Source organism: Eretmochelys imbricata, chromosome 1 (assembly GCF_965152235.1).
Source record: "Eretmochelys imbricata isolate rEreImb1 chromosome 1, rEreImb1.hap1, whole genome shotgun sequence".
Taxonomy (NCBI): domain Eukaryota; kingdom Metazoa; phylum Chordata; order Testudines; family Cheloniidae; genus Eretmochelys; species Eretmochelys imbricata.
This window is the reverse complement of record NC_135572.1, coordinates 109783309-109803037: the sequence shown is the minus strand read 5'-3', so window position 1 is coordinate 109803037 and position 19729 is coordinate 109783309. Positions and strand designations below refer to the sequence as shown.

At 43.1% G+C, this 19729-nt stretch overlaps 1 protein-coding gene across 7 annotated transcripts in view; it reads right to left on the bottom strand.

Annotated features, from left to right (window-relative positions):
- The window catches only part of NAXD (NAD(P)HX dehydratase), a 74927-nt gene that overhangs the window by 43220 nt on the left and 11978 nt on the right, over positions 1 to 19729 (bottom strand). For all 7 annotated transcript variants that reach the window (XR_013345684.1, XM_077813424.1, XM_077813409.1 and 4 more), the window contains 2 exons: positions 19151 to 19196; positions 17823 to 17911 (listed from right to left, as the gene is read on the bottom strand). Coding sequence is in view for 6 of the 7 variants with exons in the window: in XM_077813424.1 (XP_077669550.1) it covers positions 17823 to 17911; positions 19151 to 19196 (135 nt within the window). In the remaining variant the exon portion in view is untranslated. The remainder of the gene's footprint in view (positions 1 to 17822; positions 17912 to 19150; positions 19197 to 19729) is intronic.

The following is a 19729-nucleotide window of genomic DNA, read 5'->3' as shown; positions in this document are numbered from 1 at the left end:
TGGTACAATATGCCGGCTTTTTTTCAGCATAGTCTGCCATAATAGAGAAGTCCAAACTGCCTGTACATGCCTAAAATGGGAAGGGTAATCTTAGTTACAGACTGAGAACCCCGAACGCTCAATACAGCATGGGAAGTTTCTTGGTCTGTGATTGATGGGAGAGATCAAAAGTCATGTAATTGTATTGCAGCCTCACGTGGGGAGGATGCCGAAGCAACATCAAGATTTTCATCCATGAAAGATTCCTCGTCAAGATCTGGCTCCAAATCCTCACATTCAAATTGAGCAGCAGGTGCTGCTTCCTCCTCTGATAATGCATCAGGAACTATAGTGGAAGAACGCTCCCTAAAACCAGGTGAAGATGACGGATCCAGGAGTCTCTGATCCAAGGAGTGACACTTTTCTGGCCTATATTAGAAAGGAGTTTCTACCTTGATTAGAATGTGGAACATTCCCATACTGCCTAAGAAAGGGCTAATAGGGCCAACAAGACAAGAGCAGTATCTCCCAATCATACCAGTAACCAAAGTCAGGCTAGGAGGCTGTGATGTTCTGTAAGCGCTGTATTTAGGAGATGTAATCTTTCTAATGAGAATGGAACATAGGAGGTATATGGGTATGCTTAACATGTTTCAAAACTTCTTCAGACTACAGCTCTACCCTCGCATCTGATCTTGACTCGGACTCAAATTATTGGAGAAACTACAGGACCTGTCATATGTAAAACTCAAGAAGGGCAAAATAACTTTATTGGGGAATCCCAAAGGCATTTTAAAAGAAAGTGTCCAGGGATATCTACAACGATTTGTCTGATCACCTTCTCTTCTCTGGTGGGGAGATTGGAGCAGAAGAACTAACAGAATTCTTCCTCTTTGCTGCTTTCCATTTGGGAGATGAGACAACATTGTCTCGTTGCAGATGTGACAATAGGTCCAAATGCAGAACCATATGGTGCACTTGCAATACCACTGTGAGAGCTGATACAGTGTGGATGGGAGATACAGAATCTACTGCTGAATCTCTTCAGATCCAATACAGTCTTAGAAATCAGAACATGGCTCTTAACCTGAGATTTACCCCATGCCAGATTTTTGTTTTGTTTAGGATTTGCAGTCCTTAGATCGGAGTCTGAGGATTCCCCTGAATGAGATTTGGCCCTGCTTATAGAAACCTTCTTATTCTGCAGCGTTCTCCTTAGAATTCAGTTAGATGGATTTGAAAGTTTCTCCTGTGGTTTGCCTCTGAATTCAGAGGCTGGCAAAGGGATCCTCTGAGAGCTTTGAGGTCAGATCCAATAGTCTGGAATCAGTCCCCACTGAAGTCTTGAATTTTGATCCTGGGGCAGAGACTGGAACCTTTGGCATAGTGCTCTCAACCTCCTTAGACTTCAAGGTAACAAGCGCAACTCTCTTATGATTATGTACAGACCCTTTAAATGTGCCAGATCTGGGAGTTTTTGCAGCCAGAGATTCCTGCAGTAATGAGGCCTGCAGCATATTCTGGCATTCCTTGTGAGTCCAGCAGTTAAAGTGCTGCAAATTGAGCCACGCGAAGAAGAGTGACCCTCTCTGAGCCACAACAGGCATCTGGTATGGGTGTCTGACGCTGAGAAGACTGTTGGACAACAGGCACACCTCTTGAAGCCTTGTCTTCTTGTTTTCAGATCTGGTGGTTGGAACCAAAGTAGGAATTAACTAGCCTAAGAAATAAAAACCTTCACAGAAAATTAAAAAGAACCAGCTAATTAACCATCCTTAAAACTAAAACTGGCTAAATAGAAGGCACTGAATTCACTAGAGAAGGACCCAGATCAGATGGGTCTGGAAAAGTAGAGGTCTGGCTGCTGCTGTGGCTGGAAGGAACTGAGGCGGCAGGGGTGCCAGCCCACCCGCTTTTTATAGCCTCACTCTCAGAATACTCATGAGCATAGACGGCAGGTGTGGAGGGGCACTTAAGCACACCAACAAGCACTGCTATAAGAAGGTGCAACCATTTGGCTGCGCTCACAGGCTCATCCCCATGAGTGGGAAGATGCAAAGACATGAAGAATGTACACTATTCAGATCCTGTTTGGGTGGCTGTGGAGAGAGGGAAAAGGGGACAGCAGGTTTCCCTACTTGCTGGTGGAAGGGAAAGAAACAGAATAATGGTGGAAGGAATTTAGCTCCTCCCTCTCAATAAGTGTACTCTGATACCAAAACCTGGTATATTTTAAAACCAATTGAAATTACAAAAAGTAGTTCATCTTGTGTGCCCTTTCCACCTCTTTTAAAAGGGGTCAACTTAGCACCTGGACATTTTGCTATTAGTAACTATCCTGACTTTTGAATGTTAAGTCTCATACTTAATGGTAACGGACATTTGCTTGGTACTGGAACCTTTGAAAAACTGTAATTAGAGAATAATGAGCTCAAACTGCTACATGTTTTAAGCGTACACCACAGCCTTTTTTGGAATGAGTACCGCTGTTCATTGTTCTAACATGGCAAAGCTATGATCTACTTGTATTTTTTTCCTTGGATGTTCAGTTATGGCCACTGTCCCCTTCATTCCCTGTCAATTAATAGAAAAATCAAACTATCCAACTGGTGATATTATCCAGTAGAAATACGTCACACTTCCGTAGTGCTACATGGGGAAGCTGTCCAGAACAGCCATTGCAAACTCTAATCAGTTGCAGAATAGGTTTCTCTGCAACGGCTATTCTGGTCTAGGGCTTCTGGGGATGGTGATCAGTTTGCCCTGGACCCCCAAAACCTGTGTGGTGCTGCAACCCTGTACGCCATGTCACAATGCCACTCACTGGAATTAGACTCCGTGGCCTGTCTGTCATGATGGAGGGCCGAATCTGAGGGGTGCTGCAACCCTGCAGGATGGGAGCCACCACTGCAGGGTGAGAGAAGGGCAAGCTCACCATCCACAATGTCTCTCCCCGGGTCTCCCCGAGTAGAATTTTTTTTGGAAGGTTGGGGGGGGGGGGGGGGAAGTTGCTCAGTTTCAGATTTTACCCCAGGCTCCCAAAAATCTCTGGTCAGCCCTGGTCTGGTCAACAAGCCCTAATATTTTCCATGCACTTCACTCACATGCTAATTAATCCTCACAATACTCCTTGGAGTTAGGTAAGAGGTAGTAAAACACTATGGAAGGCAGGAAGTAGGACTTTGGTTTTGCTTCTTTTTAACGGCATTAGCAAAACTACATTATAACAAAGGAATGAGCAGCAAACCCTCTCTACTTTAAGCAAAAAAAGTGTTGCAAGGTACTATTACTTGGAAAATCTTGAATTTGCAACATTCGTACAAAAGCTTCGTGTTTACAGATAACAGCCATCCTAGGTGTTTTAGAAGCATCAGTTATAACGATTGGTCATAACACTTGGGAGCAAACATTTAGCTTAGGTCTGTCAGAACCAGCACACTCTACAATGATTTTCTTCAAGTGTGAGGCAGGAGTCAAAAACATTTGCAGCTATATGAGCTCAACCAGTTCTCTTCAACCCAACCCATGATGCAGTGCCTCATTTGGAAGTTGGCCAAAAGCCCCTCTGACTAGCAAGAGCTGCTTCAGGAATCCCATAATGCACTAGGACGAGCTCCCAAAAGACACTTTGTGCTGAGATTCCAAAATGGTTCTGTCAAAAATAGGATTGCTGTGCAGAAGTGATGAACCAGTGCATAGGTAAATGAGACAAACCGCCATTTGATAAAAATGTGTGTCCCTGCAACAGTTTCCTTGCTTAGTGTACTGACACCCAATTTCTAATTAAAGTTTGTCTACTTTAAACCCACAAAGAACAGTAATAAAACAGTCTCCAAATAGATATTTTCTGTCTTCTCTCTAATCAGATATATGAAAAACATTAAAGGCAAGTAGAAATGTGCTACTGGAAGTCTTGAGCTTCTAAAGCATTATTAAAAAATTATTCATTTTTACACACAATCGAGTATGTGGAAAGGCTCCAGTAACCCAAATTCTAATAAAGGTACCATTTCTGGAAAAAATGTAATGTGGGCCACTGTTTTATTCATTTATTAAATTACTTTTCTCTTCTGCATTCTGCAATTTAAGTGTTATGTAACAAGATTTTATTCCATGCTAAAAGAGAAGCTTTGAAAAGCATGACTTTAAAATGATTTTGGCTAGGAAAGAACAAATGCATGTAATAAATAAAAGAGGTTTGTTAAATTTAGGCTAATAGCTGAATCCAAGTCATCAGTAGTTGCATAACTATGTTGTCGCTTTTCGGACAGTTCATGAACATAACCTCATAGCAGAAAATTCACTATTTTTTTTAATTTTCAAGCTTGAAAGTTTTGTTTCCTCAGCTCAACCAATGATACACACTCTTTAAGACAACCATTTGTTCAGAAATACAAAATCCAATGTCGAACCAATCCTGCTTATTTTGCCTTTGGTGATAATATTTAGCATTTCTGTACTCCTTTTCATCTTCAAAGCATTTTACAAACATTAACTTTCATGCAACACTTCTTTGCAATTTCACATCAAGAAAGAACACAAAGCAGACTGCCAGAAAGAACCAGAGATTAGGAGCAACAATAATGATGATACCACCACAAAATTCACTGACATAAAGAAATGCTGAAAAATGATTGCTGGGTTATTGTTTTTTTAATAAGGGAATCAGAGTAAGTACTGCCTAGAGTAGCATCAAACCCACTTCATTTCAGAATATCGGTGGTGTTCAGAATACCTATGATTGCACAGCTAAAGAGAAATATGGATTGCTTATATTGCATAGTAGTTCTGAATACATAAATTATAAAATTGCCATCTTATAGTCTACACCACACACACACACCAAATTACAGATGTAACACTGTTACTGTAACCAGTATGGGGTAATTACCTAACACGTAACCTTGTTTTACTGAAGATACGATCTTGCAGGATTCTCAACCAAAGTAAAAACTAGACACCCCCACTTCTTACTGGTCACTGTGTTGACCCCCTAAGTCAGTGGTTCTCAACCCAGGGTAGGTGTACCTCTGGGGGTACATTAACTCATCTATATATCTGCTTAGTTTTACAAAAGGGTATATAAAAAGCACTAGTAAACTCAGGACAAACTAAGAGTTCACACCGACAACGACTTATTTATGCTGCTCTATATACTATCTCGGCAGTTCTCAAAACTGTGGGTCGCAAGTTTGTCTTTATGGGATCGTCAGGGCCGACCTCAGACACACTGGGGCCGAGGACAGAAAACTGAAGCCCAAGCCCCGCCACCCAGGATGGAATGCAAAGCCTGAGCAACTTAGCTTCTTGTAGTGTGGGGCCCCAGGCAATTGCCCTGCCTGCCACCTCCTAACACCGGCCCTGAGAGTAGGAATAGACTCAATGTGGAAAAAAACATCTCTAAGGTGCCACAAGTACTCCTTTTCTTTTTGCGAATACAGACTAACACGGCTGTTACTCTGAAAAAAACATAGTTGTTGCTGTCACTTCACTGCCTCCCAGAATGACAAGGCTCACAAGTGAAAAACAGACTCAAGTATCACGCTGAAATGTAAGTACAATATTTATATTCCAATTGATTTATTTTACAATTATATAATAAAAGTGATAAAGTAAGCAATTTTTCAGTCACAGTGTGCTGTGACGCTTGTATTTTCATCTCTGATTTGTAAGCAAGCAGTTTTTAAGTGAGGTGAAACTTGGGATGTGCAGGACAAATCAGATGCCTGAAAAGGGTACAGTAGTCTGGAAAAGTTGAGAACCTCTGCCCTAAGGAATGCAATTGCTATCCTCTAGACATTCCAGTCAGTGCCTTCAACTGATCACTAGCCTAAGCTCCCAGAGAGAAGACTATTCAAAATGATCAACACAATCAAAAATGAAACCTCAAAAAGGGGGAAAAATGAAAAACAAAGTGCAAGAGAAACCTCCTTCAAAAAACAACCATCAGGCTCTGAGGGGAACTGGTCAGAAGAACAAGAATAATAAAAGATGAGATCTTCAGAGAAGCAGAGTTATGAGAAACAAATGTTCTCTTATCCAACAGATATTACCTCTGCAGGACTCCTACTCCTGAAGCGTAAGAAGCCCTAGGAATGTCCCAAAAGAATAGCATTAACAATGTAAAAAGGAGCCAGGAATCTCTTACAAGTCCAACATATAACATTTGAGAATGCAAAAAGGATTAACAATCCAATGCAAAAATTGACCAAATGAAAATTAGGGATGTCCCCAAATAAAATCTTTTTTTGAGTGGGGTGACTGGGCAAGAGTTTGGATTCCCCTATGGTGGGAATGAAAATCTCAGTGAAAATCCACTTGGAGGTTGAATCCAAGTAATAATACTTTGTAAATCTGGAGCATAAACTATACAGTTGCTTTGCAGATATCTGCAATCAAAACATTCCTGAGGCAGGCCAAAGTGGCAGCTTTTCTTCAAATGCTGTGAACCTTTAAGCATCTGCTTAGCTCCAGGCTAGCCAAATAATAGCAATGTGAAATACCATCAGATTTTTTTTTGACTAAGTTCCCTTAATAATGGTAAATTAAATGATAGATATAAATAAGAAAGAGGAAGTGTCCCCATAGTGGGATCCAAAGGCACCTTCCTGAAAGGCCCAGCAAATGTCTCCTTGATTCTCCCCTGGCTACAGGTAAAAAGGGCAGAAGTATGCATAGGTGTATTTATCAGCATCTTATGTGCTTGTTATTCTTCTTTCTTTGCACACCCAAAACACGTATGAGACAGTCTGCAGTGAGTAACTAGGAACTGTGGAAGGTGATAGAAAAATAAAGCCATAAACTCATAAGCAAGAGTGTGGCAAGACTTGCTAGTCCTGAAGTTTGTTTTCGTTTTCTTTTGTAATCAGAGTTCTGCATCTGCCCAAATGGAGGCTAATCGTTGTGCAAGGAAGCAGAGCGCTGGCAAGCCAAGGTGCAGTGACCCAATCAATAATTTCACTCATCACTGGAGAATGTGTTTTCCAAGTCTTGCTCATTAGCAGTGCACTCTAAGGGCAGGTCTATATTTACAATGCTGCATCAGTGCAGCTGCAGCACTTCAGCCAAGATCTACTATGCCAGTGGGAGAGCTTCTCCCGTTGATGTAGTTAATCCACCTGTGACGGGTTCCCCCCCACAGAGTGCCAACTGGAACTGGGGTACCACTGAGCCCCCACCAACTCACAAGTCTGGGCTCCCATTCACCCTGTAATGCTGTGAGAAGCTGCAGATACGCTCCCGGTCTCTCACTTTCACCAGCACAGAGGTAGTAACACAGCTGTAGTAACACGCTGACAGGCTTTCTGACCAGTCCCTGCATGGGAAGGCTATACAGCTAGGGCACTTACCAGCTCCCAGGCATACACCCCTCTGGAGGGTAAACCCAAATTATACAGTCTTGCACTGCACAGGGAACTGTACAGCGTAAGCTCATGAAATTTGCCCCCTCCCTCAATGTGGAAGAAGATATGCAACAACTTTCTGCCCCAAGTTATGATTTCCACACACTGATTTTAGACAAAACAAAAACAAGTTTATTAACTACAAAAGATAGATTTTAAGTGATTATAAGGGATAGCAAACAGATGAACGCAAATTACCTAGCAAACAAAAACACAATTTAAGCTTAATACACTAAAGAGATTGGATATGAGTAGCAAATTCTCACCCTAACTGTTGATTTAAGCAGTTTGAAGAGATTCTTGAGGGGCCAGCTGCACTTGCTCACAGCTTAAAAACCACAGGTATTCCTTTCGCAAGCTAGAAATCCCTCTAGCCTAGGTTCCCCCAAGTTTAGTCCTTTTTCCTCAGGTGTTTCCAGGAGTCTCTTTGGGCAGGGAGTCAGTGAAGAACCATGATGTCACTCCCCTGACTTAAATAGCTTTTGCATATGGCATGAACCTTTTGTCTCCCATCTTGGTTCCCATGCCTTTCAGTGGAAAAATACTGGTATTCCAAGATGGAGTCCAGTACCAGGTAATCTGGTCACATGCCCCTGTAGTGTTATAGCAGCCATGACTCAGAGGCTGTTAGTAGTGTCCTCAGGAAGGCTCCTCCCCACCCCCCCCAGGAGATTAGCTTCTTCTAAGACCTATTGTTCTCCCTAATGACCCTTCCCAGCCAGCCATCTAGACTGATTGCATTCTGCCTTGTGGGTGTTCCCCAGGTGTAATCACATTTGTAATAGATGCATAGACAATATTCCTAACTTCAGATATTAAAATGATACATCCATACAAATAGGATAATCATATTCAGTGTATCATAACCTTCGCAGTGATATCCTACGGGATCCATCTTGCACAAAACACATCATAGTTATGCCATAATCATAACAATATCTCTAGAAGAACATGGGGCATAGTGTCACACCACCTCTGCAAGAGATGTTAGTTATGTTGATAGGAGAAGCTCCCCCGTGAACACAGTACTGTCTATACCGGGGGTTAGAACGGTATAATGATGTTGGTCAAGGGGTGTGGATTTTTCACACTTCTGTGTAACAGTTATACCAATGTATGTTCATAGTATTGACCTGGCCTAAGACTCATTTAGGCAACTCCAAATAAACTGGCATAAAACTACAAAGTTCTGTTATATAAAATCAGATAAAGCCATTTATATTTTTAAGTGGCCAGTTTCAAAAGTCTAAGCAGAGTCTTATCTTCAAAGATAAGAAAAAGTTTCTGATATGTGACTCAATGGGCTTCACTTGTGTTTGTCCAGTGCTTCAGGTAATTATATTAATGCAAACTGAAATTTAGATCTGCTGACATTTACACTGAGGCACCTTATACAGTAGATAAACAGATTTAAAACCAGCACACAGTGTATAGCTCCAGGATTTAAGTAATCTTAGAAAGTGGAGTAATTAACCAATATGCCAAATCCTGGGTGAGGTCGTGATGGGAAGAGAATATTCTGGGCAGATTAGCTAGAGAAAAAAGTGTGGGGGGGAGGATTTTCTTTTTATCGTGAAGTTATGTGAATCTATAAACTCCTACAACTGATCTATTTGTTAAACATATACACAATTATTCTTGCAGTAAATTGACAAATCTAAATTTTATTTCAGAAAGGCTATGTTTAAATATGTTATAAAATAAATACAGTAATTGTATGTTCATGAAAGATACCAGACTGACAGCAACCAACAACGATGTGCTGCACAGGAAATGCAAGAGTACCTACATCGTCCACCCAGGTGCCTCAGACTGAACCTGGGATGGACCACCTACCTGGACAGAGGGTACTTTCATCTTGGCTTACTAAATGTTTGGTCTCTTTTCTGAAGCAGACAGGGGAGTGTACAGTAATAATGGATTTTGTAGTAGAAATCTGTCTGTCTACCAGGGATGGAACCAAGTCCACTAACTTTTCATACAGATCACTGAAAAGACATCAGAAAGCAGAAACTTTCAGTATTTAATATCTTGAACTGGATTTGAAATGGTGACCTTTATGTGAAAAGCTCTATAATCCCATTACCAATCCAAGTTTCCCTCATAAAGGGCCTTAATGAACCAGATCAAATCAAAGTGACTTCACTGGCATGCTGTGGGTCAGAAGGTACCCGAGAACCAAAAAGACCTATCTGAATTTTAAGAAATGGTAATTTAAAGGGTTACACTGAAGTAAATTCAGAATACTAATACTTTTATTCATCAACCAAATTGTGGTTAATTATCACAGTGGACTTCAGACAAACTGGATGACTTTATATAATATCTGAGCTGCAGACCCCAGGTATACCAAGAGTTAGTTTCATCTTTAATGCCCTTGCATTTGTGGACTAGGTAAGCAAAAACAAAAACAAACCAAAGAAAGAGGGGGTTCTATATCTTTAACATCAACCGTTTTCTTCATGGATTTACCAGTAACAAAACCACCACTAGAGAATCTGGCAGGCTTCACCTGCAGACTAAAACAGGAGCCATGGTGGCAATCCAGTAGTGCAGTTCCAAGAGCACTGAAGTTATATGTTCACAGTAAGATACTTTGTTTAATAAATGGGCTGCCACATTCTGCACCAGCTTCATTTTCTAACCTCATGACAACAAAGACATGGATGACTCTATCAAGATCTGCATCTGAAAGAAACAGTCACATTCATCCTACCAGGCAACAACGGAGAACCAACAAAATGAGCACATTTAGCCACAGTTGCTAGTTGAACATCCAAGAACAGACTTGGGTAGAGTTTCAGCTAGTTAGATTTCAAACACTGGATCTTTTGTTTCACTGTGCCAACATGATCAGAGGTGATACAGCCATCGAACTGTGTACGGTCAACACACTATTGTGATCCATGTCTCCTTATTAACTATCCCAGAGGCATTATATGACTGTTGGGCAACAGAAGTGACAGAATACAGCCCTATGTACACTACCAAAGAGAGCCCTCAGGACAAATGAGCCACTGCCTAACTGTCCTCTGAGGCTTCTCACACAAGAACAAAGCCACTCAAGAGCAACTCTACCCACCTTGCCAAAGACTATCAATACAGCCATTTTATAGCCTGCACTTGGACATATCCAATTCTTTATCTGAGTTACAACATGGTTTGGTTTCAATCACACTACCAATTTTAATTTGTTGCAGCAATGCCAGGGAACAGCCATATTGGAACCATGTACCTTGACTCAGATTTTTTTTTAATAGTTTAGATCATGAAACAGGGGCCCTGACCAGCTGCAGTCATTAAAAATTCTAAGCACTGGTGGTCTGACAATTTCAACTTCATACATTTTACACTACCTATAATTTTCTTGTACTTTTAAAGTGGGGTACAGTAGTTACAATTCCCCTCTCCCCCCAAAAAACCATATATTGTTGCTGGCACAGATGGCTGCCATGTAAGAACTTAAGAATGACCATATTGGGTCAGACCAATGGCCCATCTAGCCCAATATCCTGTATTCCAGCAGTGGCTACTGCCAGATGCTTCAGAGGGAATGAACAGAAGAGGGCAATTATCAAGTGAACCATCCCACATTGTCCAGTCCCTACTTCCGGAAGTCAAAGATTTAGGGACATCCATAGCATGGGGTTATGTCCCTCACCATCTTGGCTAATTGCCATTAATGGACTTGATGCAACTTTAACTATAGCATTGCCATTGTAAAGACAAACACAAGACATTAAAAAAATGTTAAAGAGAACTGCTGCAGAACTTTTACAAACCCCACTAATTCCTGGAATCTTCTCTACAAGAATTATAACAAATCACTTTTACCCTAATTAGGAAAAAGTTCACACAAAGTCTTGATTATTTACATACAAGACCTATGGTCTAAGCTGCTGGTCTGTGGGTAATACATTGGCATGCAACAGCCATAGGTCCTAGTCCCTGAGCCAGTCTTAGTTCCCCAGGTTGGCAGGGGCTCAGAGTATGACTGCAGATGAGTGAGGCTAGGCTTTGCGGAAAAAGGAGCACTCAAATTGCTCTGAAATCACCCCTGTAGTAGCACCTTTGCTCTTTCAGGGTGGCTGGCCCCAGTCCAAAGTCTCACTCAAAGCAAAGGTATGTTACATTTGGGGTGAATCAGGTGGACCTTTTTCTAGGGTGTAGTGACGGTTAAGTATGTAGGAACTAATGCTGAATCTGCCAGACTTCTTGCCTAACCTTGCAACATTCTCTCTTCTCATACAGCCAGCTGACATTCAGGGGCCAGATCCTGCCCCTTAAGTTTTGTAATTGATTTCAATGGGTATGGAATGGAGTCCTTAATGAGGTAGTGAGGGCCAAGATGCACCACTTGCCTGTCTCTCTACTGAGTAGAGTTTGAAACAGAGTCCAGGATGTTCCAAATCCCAAAGTGCACATATCACACACCACAGTTTTGGAGCATTCAGCGCATACTTTTGGTTGAGTAGGCCTGTATGCAGCATATATCACTGGGGCCCAAAAGCTGCTAGGAACTCAGACACTTGGAAGGCTGGGAAGAGAAGGAGGTTGGCTGGCAAGGGCATGCACAGGAATAAAAATTTGGCTGCTTTTGGAGAGACACTTTGTGTGACCCCTGCAGCTGGCGGACCTGCCTCTCCACCTCACCCACCCCCCCGGCAGCCAGCGGAGCTGCTTCTCCCTTCCCATCCCCTAACGCTGGAGGATCTGCCTCTCCCCGTCATGACCCCAGGGCCAGAGGAGCAGTCATCTCCCCACTACAGCTGGTGGAGCTGCCTCTTCTCCCCCTCCTCCTGTGGCCCCAGGGCCAGAGGAGCTCACTCTCCCCTCTCCGGTACCAGAGAAGTTCTGTGCTCCCGCTGATGGGGGGAGGAGAAGGAAACCTGTGCTGCCCCCCCTGCACACAACCCTGTTGAGTGTGCAAGTCAGCAAGCTGGAACTTACTTCACTAGGAGGGTGGTGAAGCACTGGAATGGGTTACCTAGGGAGGTGGTGGAATCTCCTTCCTTAGAGGTTTTCAAGGTCAGGTTTGACAAAGCCCTGGCTGGGATGATTTAGTTGGGGATTGGTCCTGCTTTGAGCGGGGGTTGGACCAGATGACCTCCTGAGGTCTCTTCCAACCCTGATATTCTATGAACTGGGACATTTATCATCTGTACTGCAATAGCACTTAAAGGCTCCAATAACGACCTCAACATGCTAGACCGGGGTTGGCAAACTTTTTGGCTCAAGAGCCACATCTGGGTATGGAAATTGTATGGTGGGCTGTGAATGCTCACGAAATTGGGGTTGGGATGCAGGAGGGGGTGAGGGCTCTGGGGGAGGTGGGGGGGCCCAGAAATGAGGAGTTCAGGGTGCAGGCATGGGCTGGGGCAGGGTTTGGGGGGGGTCTGAGGGCTCCAGCTGGAGGTGCGGGCTCTGGGGTGGGGCTGAGGGATTTGGGGTGTAGGACGGTGCTCCAGGCTGGGACTGAGGGGTTCAGAGTGTGGGAGAGGGCTCCGGACTGGTGCAAGGAATTGGGGCACAGGGGGGTGCAAGCTCTGGCTGGGGGTGCAGGTTCTGGGGTGGGGCTGAGGATGAGGGGTTTGGGGTGCAGGAGGGTGCTCCAGGTTGGGACCGAGAGGTTTGGAGGGCAGGAGGGGGATCAGGGCTGGGGCAGGGGGTTTGGGCATGGGAGGGCTCAGGGGTGCAGGCTCCAGGCAGCGCTTACCTGAAGCAGCAACAAGTTCCTGGCCAATGGGAGCTGCGGAGGCAGCGCTTGGGGCAGGTGCAGCATGCAGAGCCCCCTGGCTGCCCCTACGCGTAGGAGCTGGGGCAGGAGGGGGAGGACACAACACATTGCTGCTTCCGGAATCCACGCGGAGCCGCAGCGCGCGCGCACACAGAGCGGCCCCTGACCCTGTTCCCCGGCTGGAGCACAGGAGCGGGGCAAGCCCCAGGCCCCACTCTCCAGCAGGAGCTCAAGGGCCAGATTAAATCGGCTGGCAGACCAGATGTGGCCCACAGGCTGTAGTTTTCCCACTTCTGTGCTAGACACTGTACGTGCCTATAATGACAACACAGTGGGCACCCTGAAGAATTTACAGTGTAAGTATGCGATGACATAAAAAAGATGAATATGATGGGAGATGGTGGGGTGAAGAGGAAGACTGTGATCCGGGCACTATGGGCTCAAGTTTTGCAGCATGTGCTATTCAATTCCACAGCAATGTTAATTAGGTTACCTTGTTGATTTTTTTGCATTACCTTGCCAAATCCTCTCAGAAGGTGCAGCAGTATATTTTACAGAATCCCTGGATAAAGGAGAAAATTACTCCTGATAAGGCTGAATGTTTAGGTTCCCTATAGAGCAGGGGCGGGCAAACTTTGTGGCTTGAGATCCGCATCGGGTTTCTGAAATTGTATGGAGGGCCGGTTAGGGGAGGCTATGCCTCCCCAAACAAACAGTCAGGCATGGCCTGGCCCCCACCCCCATCCAACCTCCCCTGCTTCTCTCTCCCTGATGCCCCCCCTCCCCGGACTCCTGCCCCATCCAACCCCCTGTTCCCTGACGGCCCCCCGGGAACCTCTGCCCCATCCACGCCCTCCTCTCTGTCCCCTGATTACCACCAGACCCTCTGCCCCTGACTGCCCCCCGCTGCCCCATCAAACCCCCCTTCTCCTTCCTGACTGTCCCCCCGTTCCCCACCCTCTGACCGCCCCAACCCCTATCCACACCCCTGGCCCCTGACCACCCCCCCCGAACTTCCCTGCCCTCTCTCCAACCCCCCCCCCCGCTCCCTGCCTCCTTACCGCGCTGCCTGGAGCACTGGTGGCTGGGGGTGTGGCTGCACCAGGACAGGCAGCCACGCAGGACAGAGCACCGGATCAGGCTGGGCTCTGCAGCTGCGCTGCCGGTGGCGCAGTAAGGTGAGGCTGCGGTGGAGGAGGAACAGCGGGGAGGGGCTGGGAACTAGCCTCCCGGGCCAGGAGCTCAGGGGCCGAGCAGGATGGTCCTGCGGGCTGTAGTTTGCCCACCTCTGTTATAGAGACAGCTACTATTACCCAGCTCCTGGGATGTAATGGGGGAAAAGGAGTATGTGGCAGCTAGGTAAAGCTCTATCGTTCCCAGGCCTCATGCTGCTACCCTTGCCCCACTGGGAGGGGAGCAGGCACCCTGCTACCATCTGTCCAAGTGGCAGATGGGGCAATGGTCTGAAACTAGGAGTTGTGGTACACCTAGGACTGCAAATTACCCAGTTCAGCTCACAAGGAATGGAATTCTACCTAGTTCCTGCAGCTCATCAGGTTGGCCCTCTGCCCTAACAACCTTCCTCCTCAAACTTTGTTCAGACCCCCACGCCATGACATTTTGTATCCTGGGCATGAGTGTGTGTGCCTGGCTCCCAAGGCTCATCAGCTCAGCCTCTGGCTGTCACATACCTCCTCTGACCCACACCTTCAAAAGATAGGCAAAGGCCATCCTGATGAGCCCAGAGAGCTTTCGTTTCATGTTCCAGCTTGCACTTTTAAGGAGAGCAAGGCAGGAAAATGTGCTACTTATCGTAATGTACTCCCTCTTGAGGTGAAAGCAGTACTAAAAGAGGAAGCTGCAGTCAGCTCACAGCAGAGCAGAGAGCACAAGATGTCAGACTCCTGACTGCAGTAAAAGGGGGCATTGTACAGCAGTCTGGCAAAATGTCAAATTCTGCAAAATAAAAATCAGTGAACACAGAATACACAAGGCCCTGATAATGACTGGCATAACAAGCAGGGTCACAGAATGTCAGCTGCCTAGCCACTGTCATACATTATGCAGATATCACAGCAAAGGTGACCTTTAATGAGGGGTACGAAGAAGGACAATGCAATAGCTCTGCAAACTTTTATAGGGAGCGCCTCTCATTCATAAAGAGAGATAACTATGCAAGGGATGTTTGAGTGGAAAAAATGGACTGATGGGTTTTGCCGTTGCTGGAAGAGGAGAAACAGGGACTGACAGCTCAATACCACATAAGAGATGATATGTAAAAGATGCAACTAAGTCTTGAATGGCTTTAAAAGTGAATGTGGGCAGTGTGTGTTTGACACAGACAAAACTGGATTTAAAACATTCCATCAAGGCATTTGGGAACCCGCAAAAATGCACAGTGCTCACATTTATGAGGAAAGACCATTATTAAGACCGCAAACAATTCATGGAGGTCACAGAAGAAGGGAGGGGAAACAGGGCTGGGGCATGGGGTTGGGACTCCCCTCCCAACAGGTAAGATTTAGTCACAGGTATTTTTAGTGAAAGTCATGGACAAGTCACAGGGCTGTGACTTATTGTTTATTGCCCGTGACCTGTCCATGACTTTTATTAAAAATACCCATGACCAAAACATACCCTTAATCATTATCTCACATTTGGAGACAGGAGAACGGGCAAGAAGTCTTATAGGGAGGTAAAAAATTTTTTTTGAAAACCAAACCTGAACATTGTTTGCGTTTTTATATCTTAAACTTTATTCAAGTTTAAGTAATGTTCCCAGCAATATCCAACCATACTGAATAAGTACACCTCTCCCCCGATAGAACGCGGTCCTCGGGAGCCAAAAAAAAAAATCTTACCACGTTATAGGTGAATCCACATTATATCAAACTTGCTTTGATCCACTGGAGCACTGCTTTACCACGTTATATCTGAATTCATGTTATATCGGGGTAGAGGTGTATATTAGCTGACTGTTTCTGCTAAGTCAGTTTGAAGTGTAAAAAATAGCGATAGACACAAACAGTGACAAGGCTTCACACCTAACATTCTATTTGGATGAATAGGGCAAGTTCATTCACACACACACACAGCGTTTGTCTTTTTTACAGAATTAATAGGGCAGTGCATCAGATTAGCGTCAAAAGGTTTTCTGTGCAACCAGAGGGGCAACTTTTTTTTTTTTTTTTTAAATTGACAGTTTTATTCTACAGAAGACACTGAACTAAAATCTGTGTGGAAAGATGAACCCGTAGGAATTCCACATATAGAAATTTAGAGAGAGAGAGAATCCGTCACTTCATGAAGATCCAGCAATCTCTTGTTTGCTCACGGATCTCTCCTTTCTGACACATTATCTCATTTTTTCTTACGATACCTTTTCATTACCACAAACTAGTCAACGGTACTGTGTATCAACTCCTCCCACATAAAGTCACATTGGTTACCCCAACTGTCATAGCTCCACTGAAGTAAGTGGAGCTGTGACAATTTACACCAGCTGAGGATCTAGCCATTGGAGTATAGACATTAGTGTGGTTGCACCAGGGCAATGCAAACAACTCTACCTTGTCTACACCAGGAAAACAAAAAGGTGTGCTTTAAAAATAATTTTTAAAAAAAGCCCCTCCCCCCAAAAAAATCCTGATTGCTTACTTGTTTTAAACATATTTTTCCAATTTTCACACAGAAAACATTTAACATCTTTAAAATGTGCTAACTGGTAGCAGTCAATCCCAGGCTTCCCTTTAGGGTTGATCACTTTAAAAAAAAACATGTTAGCACCCTTTTTAAAGTATTAAATCCTGTCTACAGTAGCATTTATCAAATGTTTCGATACTTGTTTTTAAAGCACTGTTTTTTCTAGTTTATATAAGGTTCTAGTGTGTGTAGACATGATTTACACCAATGCACTGCAATTTGTACTGCAAGCTTACTGTAGGCCTCACTTACAGGGCTCTAGATCTTGATTCTTACTTGGTACATTCATTCCTAACAATTTGCAAAACCTAACCCAAACAATGTCACCTGTAAGATATCCAGTTAGTGACACACTCCAGCCAACAACTGAAACAAAAACCAACTAACCTCTCACAAATTCATATAAGCAGACCTTGATATTTTATATTGAGTCTAGTTAACAAATGTAGTCATTAAAGGGTTATCTACAAGGTGAAACATTTAAGAAGTTTAGATTAAAAAGAAAATCATAAAAAATTAAAATCAGTTTCTCGTGCAGTAATTTAGCATGTATAGTGTCATGTCCACAGTGGTGAGAAAGTAAAACTGATTCAGAACCAAGAAGGAAAAAAATTGGGATGTGAGTGTTTTATTTTGGCTTTTAAAAAGATTCTAAAATGCGGACTTGTCCCATACTCAGTTCTGGATTTTGTGACTGCTCTCGTTTAATGCATTACAATTACAAACACATCAGCAAGCAAGCTGAAAGAATAACGTTTGCTTTTTTAATTTGTGCTTTGACAGAAATACGCACGCGCAAACACACGTACATGGCTCTAACAGGTCAGAATCTGCACATGCTCTTAAATGAAAATACGTAATACATAATCACTTTCATAACCTTTAATTCACCTGTCCTGTGATTCAGGAAGAGAAACATTGTAAACCAATGAACTATCACACTGAAATGTTCAATCTTGTAGTCCTGACTTGATAATTTAAAGAAAAAAAAAGTTACTTACAGCACTGGATGAACAATCAGCTCCGGACTATATGACTTTATTACAGCTGCTGCATCTTTGGTACAAAATACGTGGGATAAGTCTGCACCCTAAGAAAGAAAATTTGCAGAATTACCATTTGTAATCTTAGTACTGCATAAACAATTATTCCAATAGCTATTCATTGAACAACTATGGATTCCTACTGCTTGTTAAATAAAGCAAACTTGGCACCTATTTGTTCCATCTTGACTAGCATTCAACAGTTTGGAGAGAAATTACTTTATTTCTTAGCTCTAACTTCCATGCTAAATTGCATATTTACAGATATACTTGCTTACTGAACAGGATTATGGCAAAAATCAGTGAAAGTTTAGGACCAGATCTTGAAACCCTTTATCACATGAGTAATCCTCTCCATTCATGCATGAGCAAGAATGACAGGCCTAGTCCCACAGTAAGGAAAGACAAAAAGGAGACAGTCAAGTAGGAGATAGGTTACAGCACAGACAAAAATTGGTGTTGTGCTATATTCATACAGGATAAACAAGATTACCCATGAGTTATTTTCCAATCCCATAGTTTTTGATCCAATGAGCCAAATCTGGACTAGAAATAAATTAGCACAATTTCATTTATTACCATTGAATTGCATGCATTTCTGAGTTTGACCCTATGCTTCTTTTACCTCTGATAAGAAAAAGCAAATAATATATACGTAGGTTAGGTAGCCAGGGACAAGAAGTTTCCAATACTTCGGGTGTAGAAAGACACACCAGACTTAAAAAGATACAAACACTTAAAGGAAGACAGTAACCAACTAATGGTTCCTCTGGTGTATTAATATCATCATTTAACATTTTCCAAGCCCTGAGCAATTTAAGGTCCTGATCCTGAAGTTTGTTCTGTTAAGGTGAAATGCTATGTCTGTGCATAGGCCCACTGAATTCAGTAAGGTTCCAGGTTGGTGCAGCAGCCTGCCTGCACATAACAAATGGCTGTATTATGGCCATAGTGTCTTGTCATACCGAGTAGTCATCTCTGTCAAACTTTAAACACAAAAGAGCCCAGTTTAAATTATTTTTGGTCTTGCCTAAATTAAATAATAATAAACTTAGCTTACTGAAAAAAAAAAAAATGAATGACTTTTACAAATCTGAGATTCTTCCTAGCCATAAAAGTTATGAATGTTCTAGAACTCAGAAATTATTAAAAAGATAAAAAAAGTTACATTTCTAGTAGAACTAAAATCCCATACATAGTACAATACAAGCCTTTTGCAAATGACACTAGACAATCCATTTATGTTATTAAAAATACATTACACATGAAAGCTGGAAAACACGTACCACTTTTAGAGCTGAAATTGCAGCAAAATATGGTGCCCCAGTGTACCTACAAATGAAACATTTTCTAGGTTAGGAAACAGACACACAATTGTACCAAAAGACAAAGTTGGCAATTGATCACCCTGCTACAATGAAGAATCGAATTCAAGAGCAAGTTAAATAAATAAGCTCAAGTAGTTCCTATTTATAAAGGATGAAGTCCCACTGGCCCCACTGAAGTCAATAGCAAAACTCCAAGTGACTTCAACGAGGCTGAGATTTCACCCTTATGCATCCACTCTCACTTGTGTGATATTTACATGGATTACATCATAAATAAAAGTCAACTCAAAGTACTCACATAAGCACAAGAGACAGACTCAATCCATTCAGAAAAGGGACTCAGAAAAAGCTCAGGTATAAAATACAGTATCTTGCAACGTGCCTTGCCAGGTCAAATTTGGGCTCTAGTAGACCAATCAAAAAAGCGAATTAGAGAGACAAGGATAATCCAATAGGGAAATCCTAACTGTAACAAAAAGGTCCCTTCCAACCCTGATATTCTATGAAAATAATGAATTTAGCTCTTTAAGTGGTATT